The sequence below is a fragment of the Dromaius novaehollandiae genome, chromosome 1, assembly GCF_036370855.1.
Source record: "Dromaius novaehollandiae isolate bDroNov1 chromosome 1, bDroNov1.hap1, whole genome shotgun sequence".
NCBI lineage: Eukaryota > Metazoa > Chordata > Aves > Casuariiformes > Dromaiidae > Dromaius > Dromaius novaehollandiae.
The window spans coordinates 14148443-14173876 of record NC_088098.1 but is presented as its reverse complement, the minus strand read 5'-3'; the positions used below and the strand labels follow the sequence as shown (position 1 = coordinate 14173876).

The window sequence follows — 25434 nt, the reverse complement described above, 5'->3', positions numbered from 1 at the left end:
CATAGCATGCCCACAACGTGAAGAGGTTTCCATTTAGCATATGACAAAAATAATATACTATATCTGTAGTCTTCCACAGAGAAGAAAGATCATCACAGAAAGGTCATGAAATGGCTATTATACGTACAGAAATTCTCATCTTGAAAAAGGGATGATAGCATAGAAAGACATAAAACAGTTTTGAAACAAATGGTGTGGAAAATGTGAATAGAGTGATTTGACACTATTTCTCATAATCAAAGAAATAAGGGGAAATGAATTCATCAAAGGAGGAGATTTTTTTTTTCACACTGCATAAAGAAAGTGCAAAAATCAGTGCCACAGAATGTTTCAAAAAACAACAGTAAAATATGTTTAAAACAGATTAAATATTTAATAATGCTTGTTGGACATTTCTTAAATACATGACGGATAGGGATATAAAAATAGCCTAAATTACTGATAAAGTTTCTGACTGCTCAAAGATGGGAGGGTACAAACTGTACCTTCCTGGCTCTTCTACTCTCATTCTGCTTAGTCTTGCCCACTTGATCTAACCTAGTTCAAAGATTCTCATGGTCCAAACCACATTATGTTAAAAAAAAACAAAACAAAAAAAACCACCACTAGGACAGTGAGAGACCTTATGCTCTTGCTGAAGAAAAGAATGTGAACAATGCCTATTTCATATCATAGAAACAACATGAAAAAGAGATGTTAAAAATGCCATAAAAAATATTCAGAGCTTCTGGCCATGAAAGTAAAACCCGCTTTCAGTAGTGTCTTTCAAATCTCTATCATCTCAGCTGACTTAGGCTTTGACTGAGACTACAGGAATAAAAACAACTTTCCTGTATAGATTCTCTGGTGTCTGTTGAGAAATAAATTCCTGTTGTAACTGTGATTTTTTTTTTTTTTTTTTTTAAATGAACACTAATCACAGGACAACTCTATTGGAAACCAGACTTAAATCATCTCATGTTCAGGGAATTAGAATCTCTGGTTGATTCCATATATAAACTGGAAACACAGGAAAAAATTAAAATGTTCTTGTTGGAATATTTCTTAAATTCCAGTGACTGACTTTGCCAGGCAAGTAACATTCTTATATGTAGCTTTCTTGTGTGCGTACGCACAATTTATGTAGCCAAAATTTTTTTAATATGTCTCTAGAGTTAAGCCTCTACCTTTAAATTTGTATAAAGAGAAGATATTGGGCAGCTGCAGTTTTTTGTGAGTTTCTATAAAATATTTATGTCCTCTGCAAAAAAATATATATATATATATTTTTTAAAGAAACCACAGTTTCAGATCCAGATAAATGTTAAAACCCTATGAAAGGCAAAAGTCTGAGCAAGCTTTTAACCATGGACCTTCTGTCAGGGTCTCTTCAGCAAATTATGTGCTGCTTTAGATTTATTTACACAGAGAACCTGAGGGATGAAAGGCAGCACAAAAAGGCAAGCAAGAACATCAGAGTAGAAGAGAAACAGCATAGGGAAAAATACAGGCATTACATTCTACATGGAAAGTAACTTAAAAAGAGAAAAAAGTATTGAAATGCAAATGAAAATTCTTATCCCATTTCAAATGTAGTCAGTACAACATCTTGTATCCAGCTGACTGCCTGACACTGATGGCATGGTTAGAGACTGCCTTCCAGCTCCCAAATGCCCAGCAGTCACACACAGTTTAGAACTCAATTTATTTTTCTTAAACCATGTTTAAGACACAGGTTTTCTTCCTGATAGTTAAAACTAAAGACTATACCACAGTTGGCCTACTACTATACGTGGAGCAAACGGGTATCTCCAGCATTTCTAATACAATACACTGAGCCTTTTAAGTCAGAGACAGATGCCAACAAAGCCATTGTTTCAAATGCACCAAGAAGTCTTTAAATCAGTGTCAGGAACCCCCTCTGGAAAGGAACAAATATAAAACTTACTTCCATTTCATAAATGCAGAAAAATGTATTAAACACTGGTATATTCTGAAAAATTTAGCCATCATATTAGCTCATTTTACCTATTCTTTATGTGAAAAAGATGACAACATGCAGGGTAAAAAGGCAGAAGATAATAAAAAGATAAAACTGAGGTCTTCTATTACACTATTTTAGCTTGTGGAACCTTGTACATATGACAAAGTCTATGAACATTCACATAATTCACTTCCATAGACTTAGAACGCGAGTGTCTTGAGGGAACTTTACCAAGCAATTTCACTTTTGAAAGAACTTACAAGGTAATGACAGCATTTACTTTTAGAAAAATAAGCAAAAAAAAAAAAAAAAAGAACAAGCCCAAGTCAAGTGAAAAAAATGTGATAATTCACTTTTGTTAAAATGCCATTCAGGTTAAAGAATAAATCGAACTAAATATTTATGGCTAAGAAGATTTTACAACACATCCTATGTAAGCAAGATACGTAATTCTTTATTTTTTCTACTTTGCAAAGCTCTGCTATAGAAGACAGTGATATAATTTTAATGGATTTCAGAGATACAGTTTTAGAATACCAGAGTATTTACTTACGTAAAAGGGAAGATTCAGGAACCTTTCCAAAAATTCTTCCCTCAAACATAATTAGCTCAAATACAGGTATTTTCAATTATATGTGCAATGACTCACTTTACGGAGCATAACAAATAACTGATGAATCCAGAATTAAATGAGACAGAAGATAAGATACTGGCTAGAGTACCTCTGTTACCATACAAACCAAGATATAGCTGGACATCATTTAAGTGTCCAATCCTACTTGCCCTGAAGTTCCTAGAACTGCAAAAAATATCAACCAGCAGAATGGCATGCTGACAACTCCAAACAGCAGCAGTGACCTACCACAGTAACAGCAGAGTATTAAGTGTGCTGTCATGCCCCAGAAGCCCCCCCCACCCCGCTCATGACAAAATGAGCTCTGCTCTGAGCACAAGGCATTGCTGTGGAAATCCAAGGAAAAATCCCAAATTTTCTTACTTTCTTGCCTTAGGACACATGAAGTAGCAAAACCAAGCCTGATAACTGCATTATTACCCCTTGAGTACGTTCACAAAAGCAATGAAACATCTAGTAATATTCAGGCTCTCGCAATTATTAGTAGCATTTGTCCTCCTATCTATGTCTAGAAAGCTAAAGTTTCTTTCAAAAATATGGTTGCCTATTATGTATCTGTCTCTACTAATTTTAAATACCTCTCTCAAATCCAGCCTCACAGGTCCTAGCTAGACTCAGCAAAACTTCTTTACCAACATACCTCTAAAATGATATTCTGGCCGATAGCAGGCTTTACAGTTAAAAACATGAATCAGAAGATAAAGCTAACTGAACAAATTCCATCTCCAAATCTTTTTTTCCATTTGGAAAGTGGCAGTGTGAACATTGCCAATACAATTGCTAAATGATTATGTTAAAAATTATAAGCAGCTTAAATGGCTTAGTGACAAATTATTTGTGCAGAAATCAATAATGTTACTGCTTAACAGGTCATCACAAACTTTACTAGCTCTTGCAGTTACATTGCATTTATTAGTCTTATTATTGGTATTGGATGAGAAGAAATTTGATAAAAGCACAAATGAAATCTAATAAGCAATTTGTAACATTGTTTTACGTTGTTGCAGGTGACGACCTTCTACATTAAGATATCCTTACTGGTTTAAAATACACTATTAAACAAAAAGTGCACATGGAACAGTGTACTAAATAACAAAGCCTAAGAAACGATAGAGATCTGCTGCACATACTGAGTCAAAACAGAATAAAAATTACTGCTTATGCAGTTGTTTAATATACAAAAAATAAAGTCATATGGTATGAGAAACTTTCATTTAAAAGATGTACTTCGAAATCTCATGTAAATAGGCAAGTATTTTGTTTTTAAATACTATAGATGACTACTGTAATACAGCAATATTTGCTCCAAGCAGGAATTAAATAATCAGAACCTCAGAAATATCAAATTATGGATAAAGATCCCACTGAATTGGAGCGTGACAGTTGCCTATGGACTAGTGATAACAAGTGATTATATTCAGCATGGCAATAATCTAAGAAAGTAAGATAAAAGCTTGGTCTTTCAGAATAAATTTCTAAAAATCACTGAGGAATTACAGTTCACATATCAGAAGCTCAAAGTGAAGTTTTGGCAAAAACAGCCAATCCTTGGATGTATCTGCGTAGTGAACCGGAGCAAGGGAGAGATTTTATATCTACCTGTACAGCATATTGATGAGACTAATGATGAAGTACCAAAGGCAGTGCTAGAGTCAACATGGTAAAAAACTTCAGAAGTTCAAAATGCTGCTGCAATGGCAATAAAAATTATTCAAAGACCAGAGAAACTAGCTATAGTGAAACACTTAAACAGCTCAAACTTTTGGTTTATCAGAAAGATCTTAAGTGTAACTACTTTCCGCTGGAAGAAAATACCATGTACTAACAGATGTTGAAATGAATAATAGATTATTCTCAGACAATAACGGACTATTATCAGACAATGGAGGTAATATGGAGTAGGAAGGGACCCCAAATGGAAGCGGTAATCAAACTCAATTCAAAAATTTGTTGAAAATAAACAACCAAAAAAAAACTTGTAATGACAGACTACCAGGAAAAGTGATAGCTTCCTCACACCTTGACATTTTCATATCAGATTTGGATCTTTCTAGAAAACACACTTTATTGAAACAACTTGTTAGACTCATTAGAGAAATAACAAGCAATTCGTAATTCTCTGTCAGAGGTCTGAATGGATGGTCTAAATGTACTTTCTGGCATTAAGGTCTACAAAACTAACTAAACACTGCTGCATAACAAGCAGTTGTAAAGACATTATGACTCTTTATGAGACACAATTATGAGTTACTCCAGTTACTCCTATGTTTACTAAAGTAATTCAGTTGAAATTTCTCATTAATTATTTTTATACTTTCAAAAATTTTTTTAGTTAATTTTAACACCAGACCTACTAAACAGGAGTGCATTTCTTAAATGCATATTTAAAAATTGCAACCAGAAGTTACTGGAATATCAAGAAACAGAATTAGGAACAGGAAAACCATTTTTCTCTGATACGAGTTTTTTCACTTGCCCACTTGGCAGTTGGGCGTTAAATTACTGAGGAAAAATAATTAACTCAACAAGAGTTCAGTAGCAGGAGGAGTCTAGTCTGGAGAAATAATAAGACAGAAGACATGACTGAAGGATGAGCATTGGGAATTGGAGACTAGAAACTAGCACTGGAATGAGCAGCTAAGCAGAAGGACAGGAAGATGTCTTCAATTTAATCAGTGCCCTCCACTGAGTCTAAGTAAAACTTAATATTTTGCTTTTTGCTGAAGAGTTAGGAGAGGGTATTAATCACTTCAATACTATAAATTGTGATGATATCAAGTTTTGCTTGTTTTTTAAGGGCAGGATGACTGAAGGTATGAAGTTTTTAAGTGGTAATGATCATTGAAGACTTTTTTCCCCTACTGCTATTATTCTCAGATGACACTGATACAAAACATTCAGGAAAGTTAACAAGCAAAAAAACTTATATGCCCAAAACATAGCATCAGAGTTCTGAATGTGTAACAGTAGTGCTTACTTGGTATGTGTCCCATAGCCTGATGGTACACCGTAAGGGGACTTCTCTCATCAGCAAGTTATTCATCCAACGGAAAGCAAACTGCAAGTATTTCACCTCATGCTGATCCAAGTGCCTATGAACTTGTTCTGAAGATAGAATAAACAGGTATTTTAGTGCAACTTTTCTGCAGTCCATAAATATCAAATACACTGTCTGAAAAATAAAATACTTTTCCCACCCCAAGCAGATAAAATTTGGTGGTGCATACACATTCCTACAACTAAGTGAAAATCCAAAAACTGGAATGACTAGTTAAGCATTACACTGGATTTAGTTTTCTGCCTCTAGATGGCTTAAACAACTAAACAACTGCTCTCAGTCATGCTATTTTAAATTCAGGTCACTACTTTACAACATACCACAAAACAAAATATAAAAGGTTATAAAGTGAAATGATGAGTGATATATATCCTAATTAATTTCTTAGACTATAATTTATTTATGGCAGAACTACAACCAACAAGGTTTGCAAATATCATAATGCTTTTCAAAAATAATGTGTTGATAATAAAAACGAGACAATAATAAGTAACATAAAAAGGCAGAAAAATATGTTTTCCTGAAAAGTACATCTGAAGGATGTATATATGTTAGACAGGAGAAGAAAAAAAAAAAGTGTTATGAGACAAGGAAGAATTCTGGTCCATTACAACAAACATTTAAGAAATAGAGTAAGCAAGTTTCCGCAATCTGCAGCTTAACCAATTTCTTAGAATAAAAAATAAACATAGATAAAAATCTGTACAAATCAATGATTTTTAAAATATTACTCACAAGCACTGTTTTTACTAAGTCATGTTTACTATTTGAAAGCTGGGATAATCACCTACACAGGATATTTCTATAGCTAATAGAATTAATACATCACTGTGGCTTTTATATGGAAAGCAGAATTTCCCCCCAAAAAGGATCAAAGACATCCTGTTAATACATTTTAGCTAAGAGGCTTAAGTATTATAACAGCACGATGGAAATTACAACTACAGCTGACATACAAAATGTTGGTGTCTATTTTGGATGAACATATGACAAGGACTCTATGCTAAGGCCTAAAGAAGGCCTTATTTCTTTACATAATTTCTTTATATAATACATTCTTTGCAGATTTTGCTGCCCATATCATCCTTCATCCATATTCACAGAAAATTTTCTGCTAAAACAGTGAGTGCAAGCTGAACTTCCAAGTTTTTCATTTCACATTGCTCAGGAAGAACTAAAAAGGCACTAAGAAAAAACCAAATGAACAAAAAAGTCCCAGGAGTACAGTAGCACTGTCACAAGGAAACACGGCATACAGATTAAGGTAGCAGAAGTTAAATTATACATTACAGCAGCTGGTTAAAGACTTTTGGAAAACATTTGAAACACTCGAATCCTTCTGACTAAGTGCATGGGTAGTCAGCCTACACGACCAAATTTGCTTCCCGGGGCCTCTCTGTTGAAATAAGTACAACAAAGAATAAAAGAGAGCTCTGAACATGCAGCACAAACCTAGGGAACAAAATGTCATTCAAGTCAACTACAATTAGATTTTAGCCTGTCTCTACAGGACTGTAGGTGGCTCTAATAATATCAGCCTAACAAAATACTATTTTTTGTTATTTAAAACTTTGTCAGACTTTAAAGGCCTAGACTGAAGTTATTCATTCAATTTTTTCTCAAGACAGTTTGTGTGGATACAAGAAAATGTCAGCCAATATGGTACAGATGTTTCAACATGGAAGAAAGTAGTAAAACCCTTTCTGATATTAAAAACAATCACAGTGAGCTTTCTGAAAGAAAAAAAAAATCAGAACAGCAATAATAGGTCACACCAAGGCCCATCTAGCGCAACATCCCGTCTCCAACAGTGGCTAAAACCAGATGCCTGTCAAAGTGTGGAAAGCAATGGTATCTCTCCAGTGCATTCTCAGCCTCTACTTACCTGTGGCTCAGGGCCCTTCAATCAGACCTGGTATCTTTTTTTCTTTGAAGTAGTATTCTCCTATTATACAGACAACCATATAAAATTATTTCTGTACTTTTTACAGTTATCTGTTACTTCTCCTGTGAACTTTTTAAAATTCTAATTATATATAAAGATTTGCGAACCATCTTTAAATGATTCTTTTCATTTCTGTACGTAGCCCTAACCAAGTAACTAGAAATTGCTGCTATATAATAGACTGAACTATTACTGCTACGGGATGTGAAAAGGTAGAGAATGAGGGTAGAAAGGCGACAACAGTGCACTTTTAAGTGACCGCATCAAGCCCTGGATAATCCCTCTCCTTCTCAGTCACCATGCATACAGGAAAAGTACTCCTGCATTACTAGTTTATCCTGTGCCTATAAACTTGCATTTAATACTTTTAAAAGAAAGAACGGTGTGATCCATGTTCCACTATCCATAAAACCTCCAAGACCCACTGACCCTTTCATCCTTTCACTACAAACTTAATATCCTCGCATCCCCTTCATCCCTTCCTTCCTGGGCTCTCCACAAGCTACTCAGCTCACGTGCTCCGAGGATGTAGCCATAGCCAGCCCTCCAAAAGCAACAGCTACCTGCTGGATTTACTCTGCAGCCCTTCCGCAGCAGCATTACTAATTTGGGTCACTTTCTTCTCCATCAACAATTGAGCTAATAAAAGTTGTGGAATTCTGCATGGTTGGAGACCATCGTCCCTCTGTAAAATGCTGATGAAGTAAGTTTTCAGCCTGAAAAGTTACTGGAAGGAGGGACGGACATGGTAATGGCATACGCCCTGTTGCCTTAGAGAAATAGGCTTAAATATAGACTAAGGCAATTCATACTTAGAAGTCCACATTTTGAAGACAGTACAAGCTTCAGAAGCTCTCGTATTTTCATTTTCCACATGGTTAGATGCCTTCATGCCTCACAGCCGCTAACAGCTATTCAGGCAAAGTGCAGAATTACTACCATGCATCTACCTTTGCTCAGGCAAATTTACCCCAAAGTTTAATATGCTAAAGTAAGATACTATGTTAATGTTATCTTAAAATATCACATTTAGATACCTATACTGCAGACTACTAACTAGATAGCCCACTACATCAAGCAGGATGCAAAAAGTCAGTTTTATTTTTAACCGAAGCTTTAATTCTCAAATACTACCTACCACTTTTGTTCTTCACATAGCAGAAACAAATCTCACTTGATTACTTGCAGCTATTTAAAGTAAGAACTATAAACTGTGTCAATTGTGATATTTCAACTACAGTTTTTAATAGCCTTAATGAATTTTGTGAAAGTTGCTTTCTACTCTATGCTGAAAAATAGACTACTAAACTCTATGCATTACATACAATTGAGATAAGACTGGAATAGAAAATGCATCAACTGAAAAGGCTCATTCTTTCTACTTTTAAGTAATTTTGAGTAGAAGCTATTTTACTGATAAAGGTAATTTGGAGAGTCATAAATCTAAATTTAAATTTTCCATATCAGTGGAAATAAGTATGTATATGCAATGAACAAGCAAGAGATATAATTACTGTCAACTTTCAGACTTCAAGTATTTTTCATAAAATACTTATACTGCAGTTTCTGAAAATAAAATTATGCCACAGTTTTAAAAAAGATAGTCCTTATAAAAAATGCAAAAGAATCAAGAATTATATTTCCCAATAGTTTCAACAAATCTACACACAGAGAAAGTATTGGTGAAGCAGATCTTCTGATTAATATAAAATAACAATGCATTCTGAAGCAGTATACCACTAGAAAAACTTAAGTATTTCATGCACTATACAAAATGCATTTATAATTATTTAGAATTTAAGTAAACTAAGAGAGGAGGGAGAGACCACAGTCACAAAACTATATTACTACATGTATCAACTGATAAATCCAAGAGGAAAAATGAAAAGAACCTGCTACAGACTGCCAAGGATTAGCCTTATCACTATTATTATTATGTAAATAGGACAACACTCACTTCCACAGTCAGATATGCATTAATCTAACAATGGCTAAAAGCTTTTGACATAGGAGAATATCACAAAACTTTAAGCATGCACAACTTGCACTTCAGCATGAGCCTGTGATTTTACAAAGAGAGAAGCAGACTTTATCTTCTTAGCTTCCATCAACTGCTTTCAAGAAAAATGAGGAAAGTTTGAGACTCAAATAACTGCATCCAAGAAATATTATGAACCTCCAGTTACCGGTAAAGCACAAGAAACTAGCTACCAGGAGGATGGGAGAATATGGTGAAATACTAATAAGATGCTACAAATTTCTACTGTGCTATCTGCATAACAGCTAGCCTTAAAAAGTAAGTAAGGAAGCACCTCTAAAAATGAGGTGTGTAAATATGAGGGATTTGTAGAGAGTGTAGAGACATAAATCTTATTATTAGAATTAACACTGATTTCAAATGAAGGTATCATTTTCACTAGCATCTTATACTGACATCCAGTATGACTTGGATCTTTAGCTTCTTAGGTACACTTGACAATCCCGAGTCTTTACTGCCAAAGTGTGTGAGGTCACTGCTCTATATCAACATATTGAGGAAACCTATTTGATCTTTTCTTTAACAAAAATAAATGAAGAAACAAACTCGTGCCATGGAAAGAGACAATTAAGCCAATCAAAACTGTGTTAAGAAATCTATTAAGAATGCATATTCCTAGACTAAAAAAGAAAAAGAAATCCTACATTAAAAATAAAAGAAAGAAATGCTACTTTTGCCTTGTATGAATCCAGAAAAAAGAAATAAATCTATTTCTTTAGAGCCAATTTTATCTGGGGTCTATTGACACTAAAACATTCTATTCAATAGTAATTTATTGAGTGGCAGCACAAAAAAGAGTGATCACAATCTAGATATCCTAGCTGTTCATTTGCATTATTTAATATCTGTGGAACACTTAAGATTAAACTTAAGTCTGAGTATAACAAAATACACCTGATCTGAAAATAAATACACCACCTACATTTATCTTCTCCTATATATACATTCTCCGGCATGTTTATATTTCCAGTTAAATACTAACACAGGAAATCATATACATACAAAACTATGAAAAAGCTTGTCTAAACATGTCACCTAAATAAAATCAAATTTGATTAGTATTAGCAGCAACATTATAAAGCTTAAGGAAACAGTCTATTGAGCAAATTTCCAATCAACAAATAAGCCTACAAGATCACGTTAGTATTAGACAATGCCTACTGTTTCAGTTGTGTACTCTTCTAATAGCTGGTAGTTCAGTATTTTCAGTTCTCCTGACCACCTCTGTAATATAGATGCAACTAAGACCGGAATGTTTAGAAATGGTATATAAAAAGATAAAAGTTGCCATCCTTGGTTGATTAGTTTGTAAATGTTGGCTGCTACTCAAAATGTGGTGATAGTTTAATAGAGGCAGACTGCAGCTGGAAGGAAAAAAACAAAATCAAAAACAAAGTAATCCTGGAAAGATGCAGTACATCCAAAGTACCCACGTTCCCCCCACCCTTTTTTTATTCCAAATTTGGAGTCTCTGATCTTTTCTAGCCTTGCATTTTAATTTAAATATAGATAGGTAATATTTTTCTTCCTTATCTATTTTACTACATGGAATTTGTGTTAGAAATTCTAGAATGTAACCATACATTTGTTTAAAGGTATTTTGGCAATTAAAGGCATCTTGCAAATTTTTGAATTACTGTTCTGTTGGCAACACTTACTTCATACCTTCATTTAAAAAAAGATAACAGTATTTTTCTCTGTAACTTTAAATCTATATAAAATGTTATCATCTATCAAAATCTGGGTTCTGAACAACGCAAACCAAAAATATAGATAAAATGTTGTAGCTGTCCATATGATTTTGAATACATATGGTATACTTGTAAAAGCATCTGTATTGAAAACTGTGAAAAAAGAAAATAACTACAAGCAATTTACATGAAAAGCAGTAGAAGTAACTGCATTTTCTCTTCTACTGGAAAAATAAAACTCTCTTTCACCAAAAAGATAAATGAAATACACCAAAGAATTTGAGAATGAAGGATGGAAGGGAAGAGAAGAGGAAAATTGATAAAACATTTTTTAAAAGTTGAGCAGCCTTCAAATATTATAAAATAATACAGTTAAATATAGCACAGCTTAGAGATGAAAAACATGCAACAAAATATAAATTGTCACCTATCAAAATACAAACTGTTTTCTGTATGTACATTACTGAGTGTACATAAATGTCCTAGAGGCAGTCCTTGTATAGCAGTGCACACGCAGTGCCTGTACCACCTTCTTGGCTCTGTGCTATGCACAAACATACGGGGACCACGCATGCTTTCTAGGCTTCATCCTCTCAACTGCAAAAAGTGTCCAGGAACGCTCAAAAAAAAAAAAATCTAGGAATGAATAGCAAATGCATGCACAGAAAAACCATTGTAGAGAAATCCACTTTCTTTTTTGAGTGCCACTCCAAATAAAATAAATGTACACATACATATATAGACATATGTAGTTTTTTTCCACAACACCGTAGATAGCAGAACAATCACTGGATCATACAACTGGAGATGCTCGTCCAAGTGAAGCACTATGTTCCAAAACGCCTGAAGCATTATTCAGCTGTTGCAAGGTATGAATTTAAACTTTGAATGACCAGCCGGCAGGTGCAAGAAATAAGTGTTAGCCCATAGCACCTCTGAGCTATTGCAGAGCCCTGATCATTTATGAGGGCTCCCATTGGAGACAGGCAACAAGTGCCCGTATAGTCAGTTATCTGGTTTAACAGTCTCTGTTCACAAAGCCAATCCCTTATCACTTCTCATCCACAGACATGAACAGAGATCTTCTCCAGCTTCTTTTCTTCTGTAAATAAAATGCCAGAGCATGCTTAACAAAAAGATTTGCAGTGAGGCTTTGCCTCTGTAAATCTGAAAAGACGAACAAGCATATTAATTTTAATCAAATTTCCTTCTAAGAAGATTACGAAAAGTTTGGCAGAAAACCCTACAGCAGGTCTGGCATGTCTTGCTGGCACTTGGAACGAGCTAACCTCAAGGTGGCTCACATCTGAAAAGGGATGTGACACACTCCATGATGGACCAGCTGTATGAAGCAGCTCTGCCTGCCCACAGCCGGGTTTAAGGCCTTATCCGATAAATCAGGCGAGAGGCATGTATGACGCCTGTCCTCAGATGGGCTTCCTAACAGGCGCGTGGGTCTCACAACACCTCACTGCACTGCTTGGTGCCTGAGCAGAGGTCTAGAGCTCCCAGATCACCAAAATGAGCTCTCCAAATAAGAACAAGTATCTGTTGTTACTTATCTAGATGACAGAAGTCAGGTAAAACACATTCACATGCAAACTTTGCTTAAGGTTTGCTGACAGCAGAGGATGAACTTTCTAAGGAAAGCTGATCAGTACATTCACTGAATGGAAACCACATAATCGTAAGTGAAGCTTGGTGCATATCCATTTCAAATCATAAAGGCAACTCCTTGGTCCAGGACAACCATGCAGAAACTCATTCTGACACTGAGCCAAGACTGAAGCAGAAACAGCTCTTCCACCAACAGAATGTAATTTTGCTGGATGTTCTGGAAGAAGGAAGATCCAAAATAACAAATCTTTTGCAATAGATTTGATGAGATCAGGTCAGATTTGGGGTATTTTGTAGCCTGTGAATCACCATATTTAATTAAGTGTTCTGTAGGATATTACAAACTTATTCTGACAGAGTACTCTTCGTGAACTCAACTGTAAATTTAATTTGTTAAAATTCTCCGTGCTATAGCCAGTCTGAAGGAAAACACAATATAAAACAAAAACCACAGTCCATTGTGAAAACAAAAATACTTTCACTAAGATGTTCCAGTCAGTACATGAAGAAAGCATGCTGAAAACAGAGATGTGAACCAGTCCCCCTTTTGCAAAGGCTGTTTTGCTAGTACCAATGTCATTATCTTGAACTGGAAATTGAAGTAATCTGTTTAAAGGTAGATATCTAGTATCACTCTTCTCTTTTTTTGGAGGGGGATAACAGAAAATGCCCACTACAAAATTTTGAACTGTGTAGCTGCCAGAGTATGTATAACACTCATCTGCTGGTGAAAGAGAACAGGTAAATGAAAACGAATGGAAATGATAAAATTGGAAGGTGTAGAGTAGATATAATCTTGCAGGACTGGACTAGCACAGACTAATTAGAAGCAATCAACTGTTGTGTTAAATATATTAAAAAGGAAGAGGGTAAAAGCATGCAAAGAAGAAGTTGTATTAATCTGAAACTTTCTGCAATATTCTTGAAGATTTTATTTTGTATTGCAGGTAACAACAGTATGAATCCAACTGACAGTATCTGCTAAGCACCAATATTTGCTCTGGCACTTCTGAAGGTTGTAGCAACTCACAGACTAGCAGTACCCTGCATGCAACCAAAGTATAGGTATGAAAAGAATGTGTTCTATATGAAATACCTGAAAAAGCCCTAAAATTAAGAATAGCTTTTAAAGTATGAAAACACCCAGTTTTGATATTGAAAAGGTTTATTCCAGGTCCCAGCAGGTGTAAGATGAATCTCATAGGGGAAAGGGAGTTCTTTTCTCATTAGACCACAGGTCCAGCTCATTTATGTAAAAGTACAGTGCCTTGATTTTGTGAAAATTCAAGTTTTAGGTTAGAAAGGTGGGCCAGGGTCCCCATTATAGTGGAAAAAGCAAGGAAGCACTATTTAAGGTGCTTCTTTTGGTCTTGCTGGACTAGAGTCTTGCTCCTGACTAGAGATCAGGCATCAGTAACAGTATCAATTTTATTTTCAGAATGACTTGAGAAAATAAGAAAACTAAAAAACCAAGGTGACAGCTGATTTTTAAATAAGTCATAACAAACTCATAATTATTTTCCATTATTGGACAAATATTAAACAGCTTTTTTACAACTGAAAATCATGACAAATAATCAAGAAAAATAATCTTTCATTTTACCTTTCCATGCTTTCATTTCACGTACTTTAAATGCTAGTCAATGATATTCACACTGTCAAAAAGATTAGTTTTCCATTCAAGAAATGTTTTAATCATGAGTGACAAAATGCAAGTAATTCACAAGCTATTTTGATTTAATTAGTAGCACAAAAATGTAACCAAAAACGCAATTTCTCAAACATCTTACAGATAAAAATGTTATTCCCCAAAGAATGAAATACATGATTACAGTGATATAAATTCTATAACTTTTTTAAAGACTTTTCTTTCCTTAGAGCAGTAATTATAGATTTATAGCCAGAAGAGACCATTACGGTCATCTGTTCTGACTTTGTGAATGATACAAAGCATAGAATTTTGCATAGCATTTTCTGTAGAAAGCTTACCGCATCTTCTCTGTTAAATACTTAACTTCTATAAATGTAAAATATGAGTTTTAACAAGTCAATAGACATTTAACTCTATTTTATCAATATGTGTATTTTATTGTAAATATAAAAAACACTAATTGTTAAAATTATCTGAAATGCAGTTAGCCTAAGACTCTCTGAACAATAAATAGGTCTCTTAGGGAAAGAAGAAAAACAAGTGCATGTCTTCATGAAGATGCAAACAATTCTTGAGGACAACACAAGAGTAACTCCTCTGATACCAATCCAAAATGAACAGAAAAATGAGCCAACCTCTGCAATACAGCTAGATACAATCTTGGAATTACAGAAACATATGGAAATCCCAGAAAGCAGCATATAATTAAAATCAGGATTCCCCTTCCAAAACATACCAAATAAATACAAATTTTATTGAAGGGTTCGTAACTGCTTGCTCTGAAACAGTCTTCTGTGTACAATTATTTGTCTGTGGAAAGGCTGTTTCACAGAAAACACCATGAGAGTGTCTGTGGTTTTTATTTGCAGTTTCTTTAAATTTACAGAAATTTCTGAAGTTAAAGCCATTTTATGCTGGCAGATGGTTTTTTCAAAACAACATAATTCCTGGAGTTTAAAATGTTGTTGTTGTGAGTGTTGTTGTTTTATTCCCCAGTAGTATGAGATAGTTTGTATTCTTCTTGGAATTTAGGACAAGAGTATATGGAACCAGAAAAGAAATAGGAACATTTAGTCTCTGTAAACAGAGGAGTATTTCAGCAGCCTTTAGTCTCTAAGAGCAATGACCATACAATATTAGTTCATTGAAGGAGTCAAGTGAGATAGGTAAGTACACTTAACATCTCACATGGCTAAAAACTGGACTGCTGTGATCAGCACATCTCTTACAATGTATGAGCCTGTCGTATCACTTCTTCTCTGGATTAGAATGAAGACAGCTTTGAATCCTTCTTGTTTTTTTTCTTTAAGATTCAAAGAGAAGAAAACTTATTACTGAGATTCAAGGGCACAATTCAAATTAGAAGACAAATAAATCCTTTTTTCTGGGTCTGAATATGAAGATAGACAAAAGATTGCCTTTTATTCCTTCTGGACTATCTCAGGGACTTGAACACTGATGGTCCAGAGGGGCAGAGCTGTATATTAGACTTTTTTTAAAGTTAAGGTTGTTAAGATCTCAAACATCACTTGTCACTGTCATTTTCATGCAGAGTAATGTTTTTAATGTTGCATGAATGTGCACTGCTCCTTAAAGTCTGAAAACGTGCTATAGAAATATGTTAGTGCTCCCAATTTCAAACAGCCCTCTAGTGTGATTTTCTTCTTTCTGGACTGTACCAATAAAGCAAAGTATTATTTTCTCATAATTCAGAAACTAATCTAATAAAAGCTAAGCCAAAGAAAGTGAACAATATGAAGCAATGATATACTTTAAAAAATAATTTCCATGTCTATTACAAAGGATAATCTCCACTGTCAAATTCTCTTTGTTTTTGTATTAGTCACCTTGATAATTTTAAAAAACGACTGTCATTGCAAAGATATAAAAATCTTAATCAATGACCTTAGAGATAATATAATACAGGCACCTAAGTGTGAAGCATACAACACAAATGAACATACACATAAAATCTACTGCAGAATTATCATTTGAGCTTTCTTTTTTTTTTTTTTTTTAATTCTTTGACGACTACCTCTGAAGGTTCTGTATATGAAAACATTAATCTGACAATCATAAGAAAGTCTTTTGGTTTAAAACAAAAAATAGGTATTTCTCTGGCAGGTAATAAACAGTGAGGAACATATTGGAGAGAATACTATTCAGAGCTACGAATTACTTAGGAAATACTCAGAAACTTCAGCAGTGGCTCAAAACATTTTATTCATGGTTTTTTCCTTAATTAATCTTTGCTATTAAACTTTCCTTAATATCTTTCTAGACACCTTTTAAAAAACTGATTAATATGCCAATGTGATCCAAGTTTCCCCTCTGCCTTGTCCTCATCACTAAGACAGAAAAACTTCAGCAAGTTTTCAGCTGCAGAATTTGATAGCTAACTGTCCTTTCTTTTAGAGAACAGCTTTGAAAATCAGTTGAATTTAAAATCCAGAAAACACTTTTCTTCCTGTGTCAGGTCAAATGCAACCTGAGATTACTACTCATGACTGACTTAATTCACTCAATCTGACACTTACTGTTGATCTGGAAGCTTCATAACATAGGTTATAGCAAATTCATCCTTAACTTAAAAAAAGAAAAAAAAACTGTGGCAAATGGTCAAAATATCGCAACTCTGCAATTTCATTACCTCATGGTTGATTAGATTTTTCTCGTATACCTTGGTGCAAGCATTTATCTTTTACTGGAGATATCAGATTTCCACTTATATTGTGCCACTGAGTACTAAAAAGATGATTTTTTAGAAAAGAAATCATTTAGTTTAATCTCAAGCTCATTCATTTGGAATGTTCTTGCAAGTCGGGAATCTGCCTGACCATTAGACTAAGCACAGTAAAATGCCACAATTTCTGTGATACTGAGATGGCAATGGTGATGTTTCCCTCCTTGTACGGTATAGCAACTTCTTGACTTCAGAGAAACCGTCAGGATCCATTACACGGATGAGAAATTATGTAGAAGCTGAGTAAATAGTGTAAATTTTCTTCATAATGCTGTGACTGAGTACTTGACTAACAGTTTCCAAGTTCTACTAAACTTCACTGTTTTCTTAACTGCACAAACCAACCAACTAGATTTTATTCTAATTAATGCAGTATTATAGCAAGGATTTGTTTCTATCTAGTTGAACTTTCCAAAGGTGTGGGGAGCTATTAAAAAACTACTGTAACATAAATAACACACTACGTACTTTACAGGAACACTGCTTACTTTGCCTGGTGTTATGCACAAGTGGTGTCCCTGCACACTTCATCTGTGAGATGACAATCTCCTCAAAAGCAGGGACTCCTTAAGGCTGACCTCTGACTTACCACAAATATTTGATAAAAACTCATTATCATAAGCATGGCTTGCAAGCTTAGCAGATGTCTTTAGGGAACAAACATCCTTTGGTCACTTTAGTCCCCAAACATTCTAATGGTCATCCATATTTGTCTTCTGTAATTTCGCAGCACAACATTTTGTTCAAGTCTAGACAAGCTCTTTTCATGGTCAACTGATCGACATGCAGTGTACACAACTGCACGCACTCAGGCAGGGACTCCTCTCCAACATTACCTACCACCAGCTGGCAGGGCCAAGCAACAGTGCTCTGCTATAAATTCCCTGTGAAGTTTCAGTCAATATAGCAGTAAAAAGTCAAAATCTTACTTGGCCTTCTAATACTCCTAGATTCTTTAAACATTGTAATTTCCTCAAAATTACGGCTTTAATGTACTGAACCTTGCTGACTGAAAGAATGAACTTTGTCAGCAGTAACGGATGGCCTTCTTTTTGACTACTCTACCTACCAAAAGCAAATTTTGAAATTCACTATGTCTCTTCCTTTTCTACATTGTTCAAAGCTAATACGCCGACAGGAGACAGAGGTAAGAGTTTAGAGTAAAACCTGAACACCAGCTGTTGCCAGATGCAGATTAAGCCTTGCAACCAGAGAGAAATCTCCTAACTGGAATGAATGAAAGTCTGAACACAGGTAATTCTGTCAAGAATACCACAACTTAGCAATTAGTTACCTATACTAATTATTATTGATATACACTAATAAGAAAAGCAATTCCTGATGACTGAACAAGACACCTAGACGGGTCTTGGGTAATAAACACAGTAATTCCCATAGAACTTTCCAATGATTTAACATACAAATGTTGCACATTTCTGCCAAGAACTTAATTTCAGATGGTAAATTAAGCCCAAAAAGTATTTAGAGAAACTTACTTGATAGTTTTGATACTTTGATAATCTCTAAAGGATATTCAGCTTCTGTGCTGACTGAATTTTTTAAACTGCAGAGAAAATTCTTTTTGCTTTTTGTTTTATGAAAATCTGAAGTTTCTCGAAAAGGCAAAATATCAACCAAGACAAATATGTTTTCTTACTGCAAAACTTATTAGCAATCTGTTCAATATAGTGTTATAACATTGGTTAACTAATTTGTTTGGTTTTAAATTTTTAGATCTTGGGTTTTCATACAATGGAACTGATGATGAAACTATGGTAGTAGGTGACATTTCATCAATCTTCGCTATGTATTCAATCATGCTAGTGATTTCTAAAGTACAGTTACAGAATACTTAATTGTGTGTGCAAAGTTATGCTCATGTTTAATTATATTGAAAAGCATTGTACTGACACCTACAATTTGAAACTAAAATTGTTTTCAAGTATATAAAAAAAGTTTAATTGTAATAGTAAAAAAGACTTGTTTTCTTTATATAATATGGAAATGTTCTGAATTGGAAACAGAACTAAATTTTTTTAGAATTTGCTGCTACTGTTGAAAATTACAGTGATTAATAAGGTCTTTCTCTGTCAGTCCATCTTTATACACCAGCTTGGTGCTGAAGTGCTTAAAAATCTTGTAAGCATTCCACAATTATTTTAATTAATTTGTGCCACATAAGTGCTTCAGTTTTTCATCTTAGCAATGCGATCTTATTTAGCTCTTCAGTATTTATTTTCATCTGATTTTATGATAACAACTATATTATACTTTAATCCACTCTTAAACGTTGCTCACTGCGCATTGTAAGTAAAAGTATGCTTTAACAGAAGTATTAAATGAATAACGTTATGTTTTACCATGACGATTATATTTGTGTGCTATTACTGAGTTCAGAGATCTTAGCAAGATTTAAGACCAATTGTAAAATCGATTGCAACTTACTGACCTGTATAAACAATTTAACTTTTTAATAGTCAAAGACTTATTATTTTCATGGTAAATTAAAATAATTAATATGATGCAAAATTTAAAAAGTATTAAGAAAAACAAATACTGTGAATGCTCACAGTTATGATTTAGGAAAATAGTCTACGGAAGTCCAATGAATACTACTTTAAAGTAAAAATGTCTGACCAAACCTATTTCTCACTGCTATTTATTGTACTTTCAATGTTCATATCTAAGTTCAAGTTCCAGCTGGAAATATAGGCTGTATTTTTAGCTTTTGACCTCCTGTGTTCAGACAGATCTGAATAACATGCTAAGGACAAACACGGCATTGTCTAGAATTCTCCTGCGTTTGTGAAATAATTACTTTTTCTTGCTTATTACTAACTCTTTTGCCTCCTTTTTGTTCTGGGTGCCCCAGAACTGTGCTTTCATTTGCAAACTGAGGCAACTAGCTCTCCCTTTCTTCCCCCTCTGGCATGTATTTAGTGCTTGTGCTTTTGCTTTGGGATCAGCCTTGGCATTTTTAGTATGAGAGTATCACTTGTACCTTTTATGTATGAAAAGGATATTTTCCTCAAAGCCCTAGCCAGTAGCTGTATGTTTAGTGAGCTAGATGGGGAGAACGTAGTTTGGTAATATTTTTGGCCTTGTGCCAGTCTTGCTTTCATTTTGTATCACTCTTTTTAAGGCCTTTTTTTTTTTTTTTTTTTCCCAATACTTTTATTATAATGCTTACAAGGGATTAATTTACCCAGGTATGAAAAGCAAACTAATTCTGGCCCAAGGTATAGTCAGTTTGTAAATCTTCCATATGGATCCCCACTGTTACTTCAAGCACAATTGTGTGTGCTGCTGAACACTCTGCAGTAACTCTATGTGCTGAAGAAATCCCATGTGATTTCTGAACATTTAAAACTCCAAAAAAACCCCACACGACTTTTAGATCCAATGCTCCAGCTCCTCAGACATTACAAAGGATGATTCCACATACGCTAATCATATTCAAATGGAGGATGCTTTATAAGTATCCCCAACTAGACTAAGAAACATGACACATAAATATCAAATACGGTATCAGACAATCTTTTAGATGCAATTAGAGCAAATATTTCAAAGTATACACAGAATGGTGCAATTAAATAAGCACTTTCACTGTGTATAAATAAAAATACATACAAATGAAAATTTTAAAATTGACTGGTTTCATAGAGGACTTGCCTTGCACATATGTATACAACAAATATTTATATATAAAAATCACATTTTATTTTTTATGTTGTACATAAAAATATGCAAAATACAAATTAAAGGTCATGAAAGAGAAATACATTATTACAATTTGCTTGGCTGAAAAGTCATTATGTGTGTCATTATTCACAGAAGTGCAAACATTTGACCAACCAGGACATTTGTATCCCAAGACAGAAATAAATAAATAAATTACAATTAATGATGGTAAGATTAATTTTGCCAGAACACTAAAAGAAAGCACTTTATCGAATTTGCATTCCATTCAAAGTAAATAAAAAACCATTTACGATATGGCAGCAATAAAAAAAATAGGAGCTGTAAAATCTTTAATATACTATGCTTTCAAAAGGACAGCAGAGAACATTTTAACTTCAACTAGACGTAAGCAAAAATACTTTCCCAAACAGTACAATGATGCAATGATTATTAATCTACCTTTGAAATAATTAGAATGAAATAAATTTTTGAATCCTTTCATTTATCCCTAAAAATAACTTTACTGTTGCACAATTTATAAAATTTTTCTTTTGTACAATCTTACGTACTGTATTTTCAATATATTTTTCAAGTAAAACAGAAATTGTCTCAATTAAAATATCATGTGTAAGAACACCTTTAATTAAGATTGGTTTTTTATATAAAAATGCTCAACCTTCTCCAAAACACTATCTGAAGCTCTAATGTAATTACCAGATGTTTTTCACTAAACTGAAGAAGCTGAGACTCCCAAGCACAAAGCTAGCCAAATGCTAAACGTCAGGAAAGTCTAAAAGCCCAAGTCCTGAATTAATTTCAGCATTCCTATACCTACACATTTCTTTGATTTGTAGCCTAAATGAAGCAATACTAGAACATAACATCCCATATAAGTCTGACCTTTAACAAACCATGAGATGGTTCATGATTTACAGTAAAAAAGCTCCACTGCCATATTACAGGAAATAGAAAAGATAATTAGTTATAGCAGATATTTTATATTATTGAGTTATCTACTGATTCTCCCTCTCAATGTTTTTCTGTAATTCATAGAACAATCTAAATGACAAGAACAACGAGATGAATGAGATTGTATGATGCTTCTATCTTCAAATTCCATGTGCTCTGTAACAAAGTTCTATTAATAAACTCATAAAAATTCCATTGAACACATGATGCATTAAATGCATCTTCTGGAGTTTAAACAGGCAGAGATTATCTTTAGGTTAACAGAGGAGCACGGCTGCTTAAGGTCTACTGCAATGTTCTGCACTGTACACACAAGGACAGTTACTCTGAGAGGAGTTGTGATCCATGAGACCGGGGTAATGAAGGTTGCTTAAATCACTAACATAATGCATTAACACTTTCCAAAGGGCAAGTATCACTTTTCATAGGCTGGTAACCCATCATGATTAGCAGGCAAGCTGTACAAGCTTCATCCACTCAAGCAGCTACTTACTACGTTTAGTTTCTCTTCACCATTCGCTTACTCAGGATCAAGAAAATAATGTGGCACAGCAATAACAGGAATATTATTTTCTTGTACAATAACCTTAATTGGCAATTAAGGATATTTACAGTAGACACAAATCATGAGATTCCTTTTTAAAACCAAAAATCTTGAGTTCACACCAATCATGTATTTGCCTTTAGCTACAGTATAGCAGACCCTCTTTATAAATAGAGAAAAGTAATAAAGACATGGAGAAGAGTAAAGCACAAGAAAATATAATCAAGCTATACTGTGCTTCCACCAAAAAGCCAACCAGCTCACAATCCCTGTCTTTTACGCATCATCACCATTGCCATTCTAACAACTAAACCTTTCACATATATTCATATGCACATATGAATGTATGTTCATATATTTTGGTGTATTTTTCTCACAAAAGAGAGGAACTGAGAGGACAGACTTCTAAAGCAACAGACACAGGCCTAAGAACATTGAAAAATGCATACCTTATTCAAATCAAAGCTTTGTCTGGACTGCTGGGCTAAACCGGTTATGAACAGCACTACAAAGTCTAACTGGTTGCCAATAATTTGTGGCATCACTCAGCGATCAATACCGGGACCAATACTTTCTAACGTCTTTGTTAATGACATGGAGGATGGCACAAAGTGCACTCTCAGCAGGTTCATGGACGATACCAGATTGGGAGGAGTGGGTGATATGCTGGAAGTCAGGACTGCTATTCAGAGGAACCTTCACAGGCTGGGGAAATGGGCTAACATGAACCTTAGGAAGTTCAGGAGAGGCAAATCCAAACTTCTTTATCTGGGATGGAATAGCCCCATGCAACAGCACCAACTGGCTGGAAGGCAGCTGTAGATCTGAGGGTCCTAGTGAACAACAGGTAGTACCCGAGTCAGCAGTGCACCCTCACAGCAAGGAATGCCAACCATAAACTGGACTTAATTAGCAAGAGTGTAGCCAGCAGGTCAGAAGAAGTGATTCTTCCCCTCCATTCAGCACTTACGAGGCCACATCTGCAACACTATGTTCAGTTTTGGGACACTACAAGAGCAAGTGCAGTGGAGGGCAACCAAGGCGGTTACGGAGCTGGAGCACACATCACACAACTGGCAGAACTGGGTTTGTTCAGCTTTAGGAAGAAAAGGCTATGGATGGATCTTAATGCTACAACTACCTAATGGGAAGATGTAGAGGAAAAGGAGACAGACTCTTCCTGGGGGTCAACAGAGACAGAAAAAATGGCAGTGGGCATCAGTTCCATAAAGAGAACTTCTAATTACTATTAGGAAAAAAGCATTTTAAATGAGGGTAGTCAAACTCTTCAACAGTGCCCAAGGAGGCTATGCAATCTCCATCCTTGGAGTTACTCAAAACTCAACTGGGCAAGGCTCTGAGGAGCCCAAATTAAGCTGGCCCTGTCAGCTTGGCAAGGGGTTGGCTGAGAGAGTGTAGACAACTTGACTTCTAGAGTCCCCATCCAACCTAAATGGTTCTAGGATTCTGTAATGTCAAGTACATCCTCCAACTCTTGCAGGTTGGTTTTTCAAATAACAACAGCTTTTTAAAATACTTCACATTTTCCATACATTTTTAATAGAATAACAATAATGAAATTTCACTCACTTTGAAATGTTATATTCCCCACTGTTTTTTTAAACGAATTTCCTTTAAGAACTATTATATACTATAGATATGTCATATGGATTACATGCGCTGTAAAATATATATACACTATGAGACAATCAGTTTCTTAAAGTTAGGATTTTGTTTTGCTTTCGTCAACTGCACTGCTCAAAACAGGAAAGCAATTTTAAACTACTCAACTATATGGACAGTTTAGAGTTAATGAGGTTAATTTAAGATGTTACTTTCTAACTCTTTATGAAAGAATCAACATTAACTAGCAAACACTCCTGATCTCTAAGCACATGAAAAATGACATTTCTAGCATAGAAAGGGTATTGTTCATTACTCATTTTCATTTTTAAAAATCCTTGGCCATTACCCACAGTCGTAGATACTGACATGGTCTGCTATAAACTATAGCTCACAGTAAAGTATGCGTTGCATTGATAAATTCCTGCTTGCTTCCTCTACTGAATGCTATACACTTTAGGCCAATAGAAGTATTGAAGAAGAAATTGTGCCCACATTTAGTAATGTAAATAAACAATTACATTTTTTGATACAGAACTACTTCAACAATGTCTTCTTAAATACGGTCCTATTAAAAACCCCACCAAATTGTTTTAAATTAGATAAAAATCAGGGATGCACCCTTTACTCTCAATTCAGAGTCTGGCAAAGGAGAGTTGAAGAGAAAAGATTTGCTACAACTTTTTTTTTCTTTACACTTTAAAGTCTTAAATATAATGCTTTCCAAACCTAATCGACTTCAGAAAAGTTAGTTAACTATACCACTGAAGCATTAAAGGCTCAAAAAAGTCTTCAGGATTTCTTCCTTTCTTAGAGGCTATGTTTACTAAACAAAATAATGAGTTTGATAATCAGAATGATATTTTTCATCTAAAACACTTGGGTTTAGAGAACTTAATGTAACTGCTTCCTGACAATCTAGGAAGTCTATTTTTTAGGCATTATAATTACCTACTTTATTTAATATACAAGTAGCTGCTTCTACAAATAACTGAAATGAAAACAGCAATACTAATGTAAACATAAAAATAACACATATAAAGAGCCACACTGCAAGAAGTTGGATTGTTTCTGAAGTAACAAAATATACTATTTTAGAAATATTTTAATACAGAACTTTGCTTTTGTAATGTATAACCCATAGGGCAGCAATTCTCCTAGGTTTTCATATTCATTTACATTTAAAATAAATATGTATACACAACTGAGTTTTATATAATTTACATTTATACTATAACACTACATAAACACTGTTTTCCTCCCTTATTTTTTTGAGC

General features: G+C 34.5%; 1 protein-coding gene across 3 annotated transcripts in view; it reads right to left on the bottom strand.

Annotated features, from left to right (window-relative positions):
- TBC1D22A (TBC1 domain family member 22A) overlaps positions 1-25434 on the bottom strand; it is a 193342-nt gene that overhangs the window by 74394 nt on the left and 93514 nt on the right. For 2 of the 3 annotated variants that reach the window (XM_026095360.2, XM_026095358.2), the window contains exon 11: positions 5575-5702. In XM_026095360.2, coding sequence (XP_025951145.2) covers positions 5575-5702 — 128 coding nt within the window. Of the gene's footprint in view, positions 1-5574; positions 5703-22979; positions 23368-25434 lie in introns of those variants that run through there. The other variant, XM_064506146.1, reaches the window with a different exon arrangement.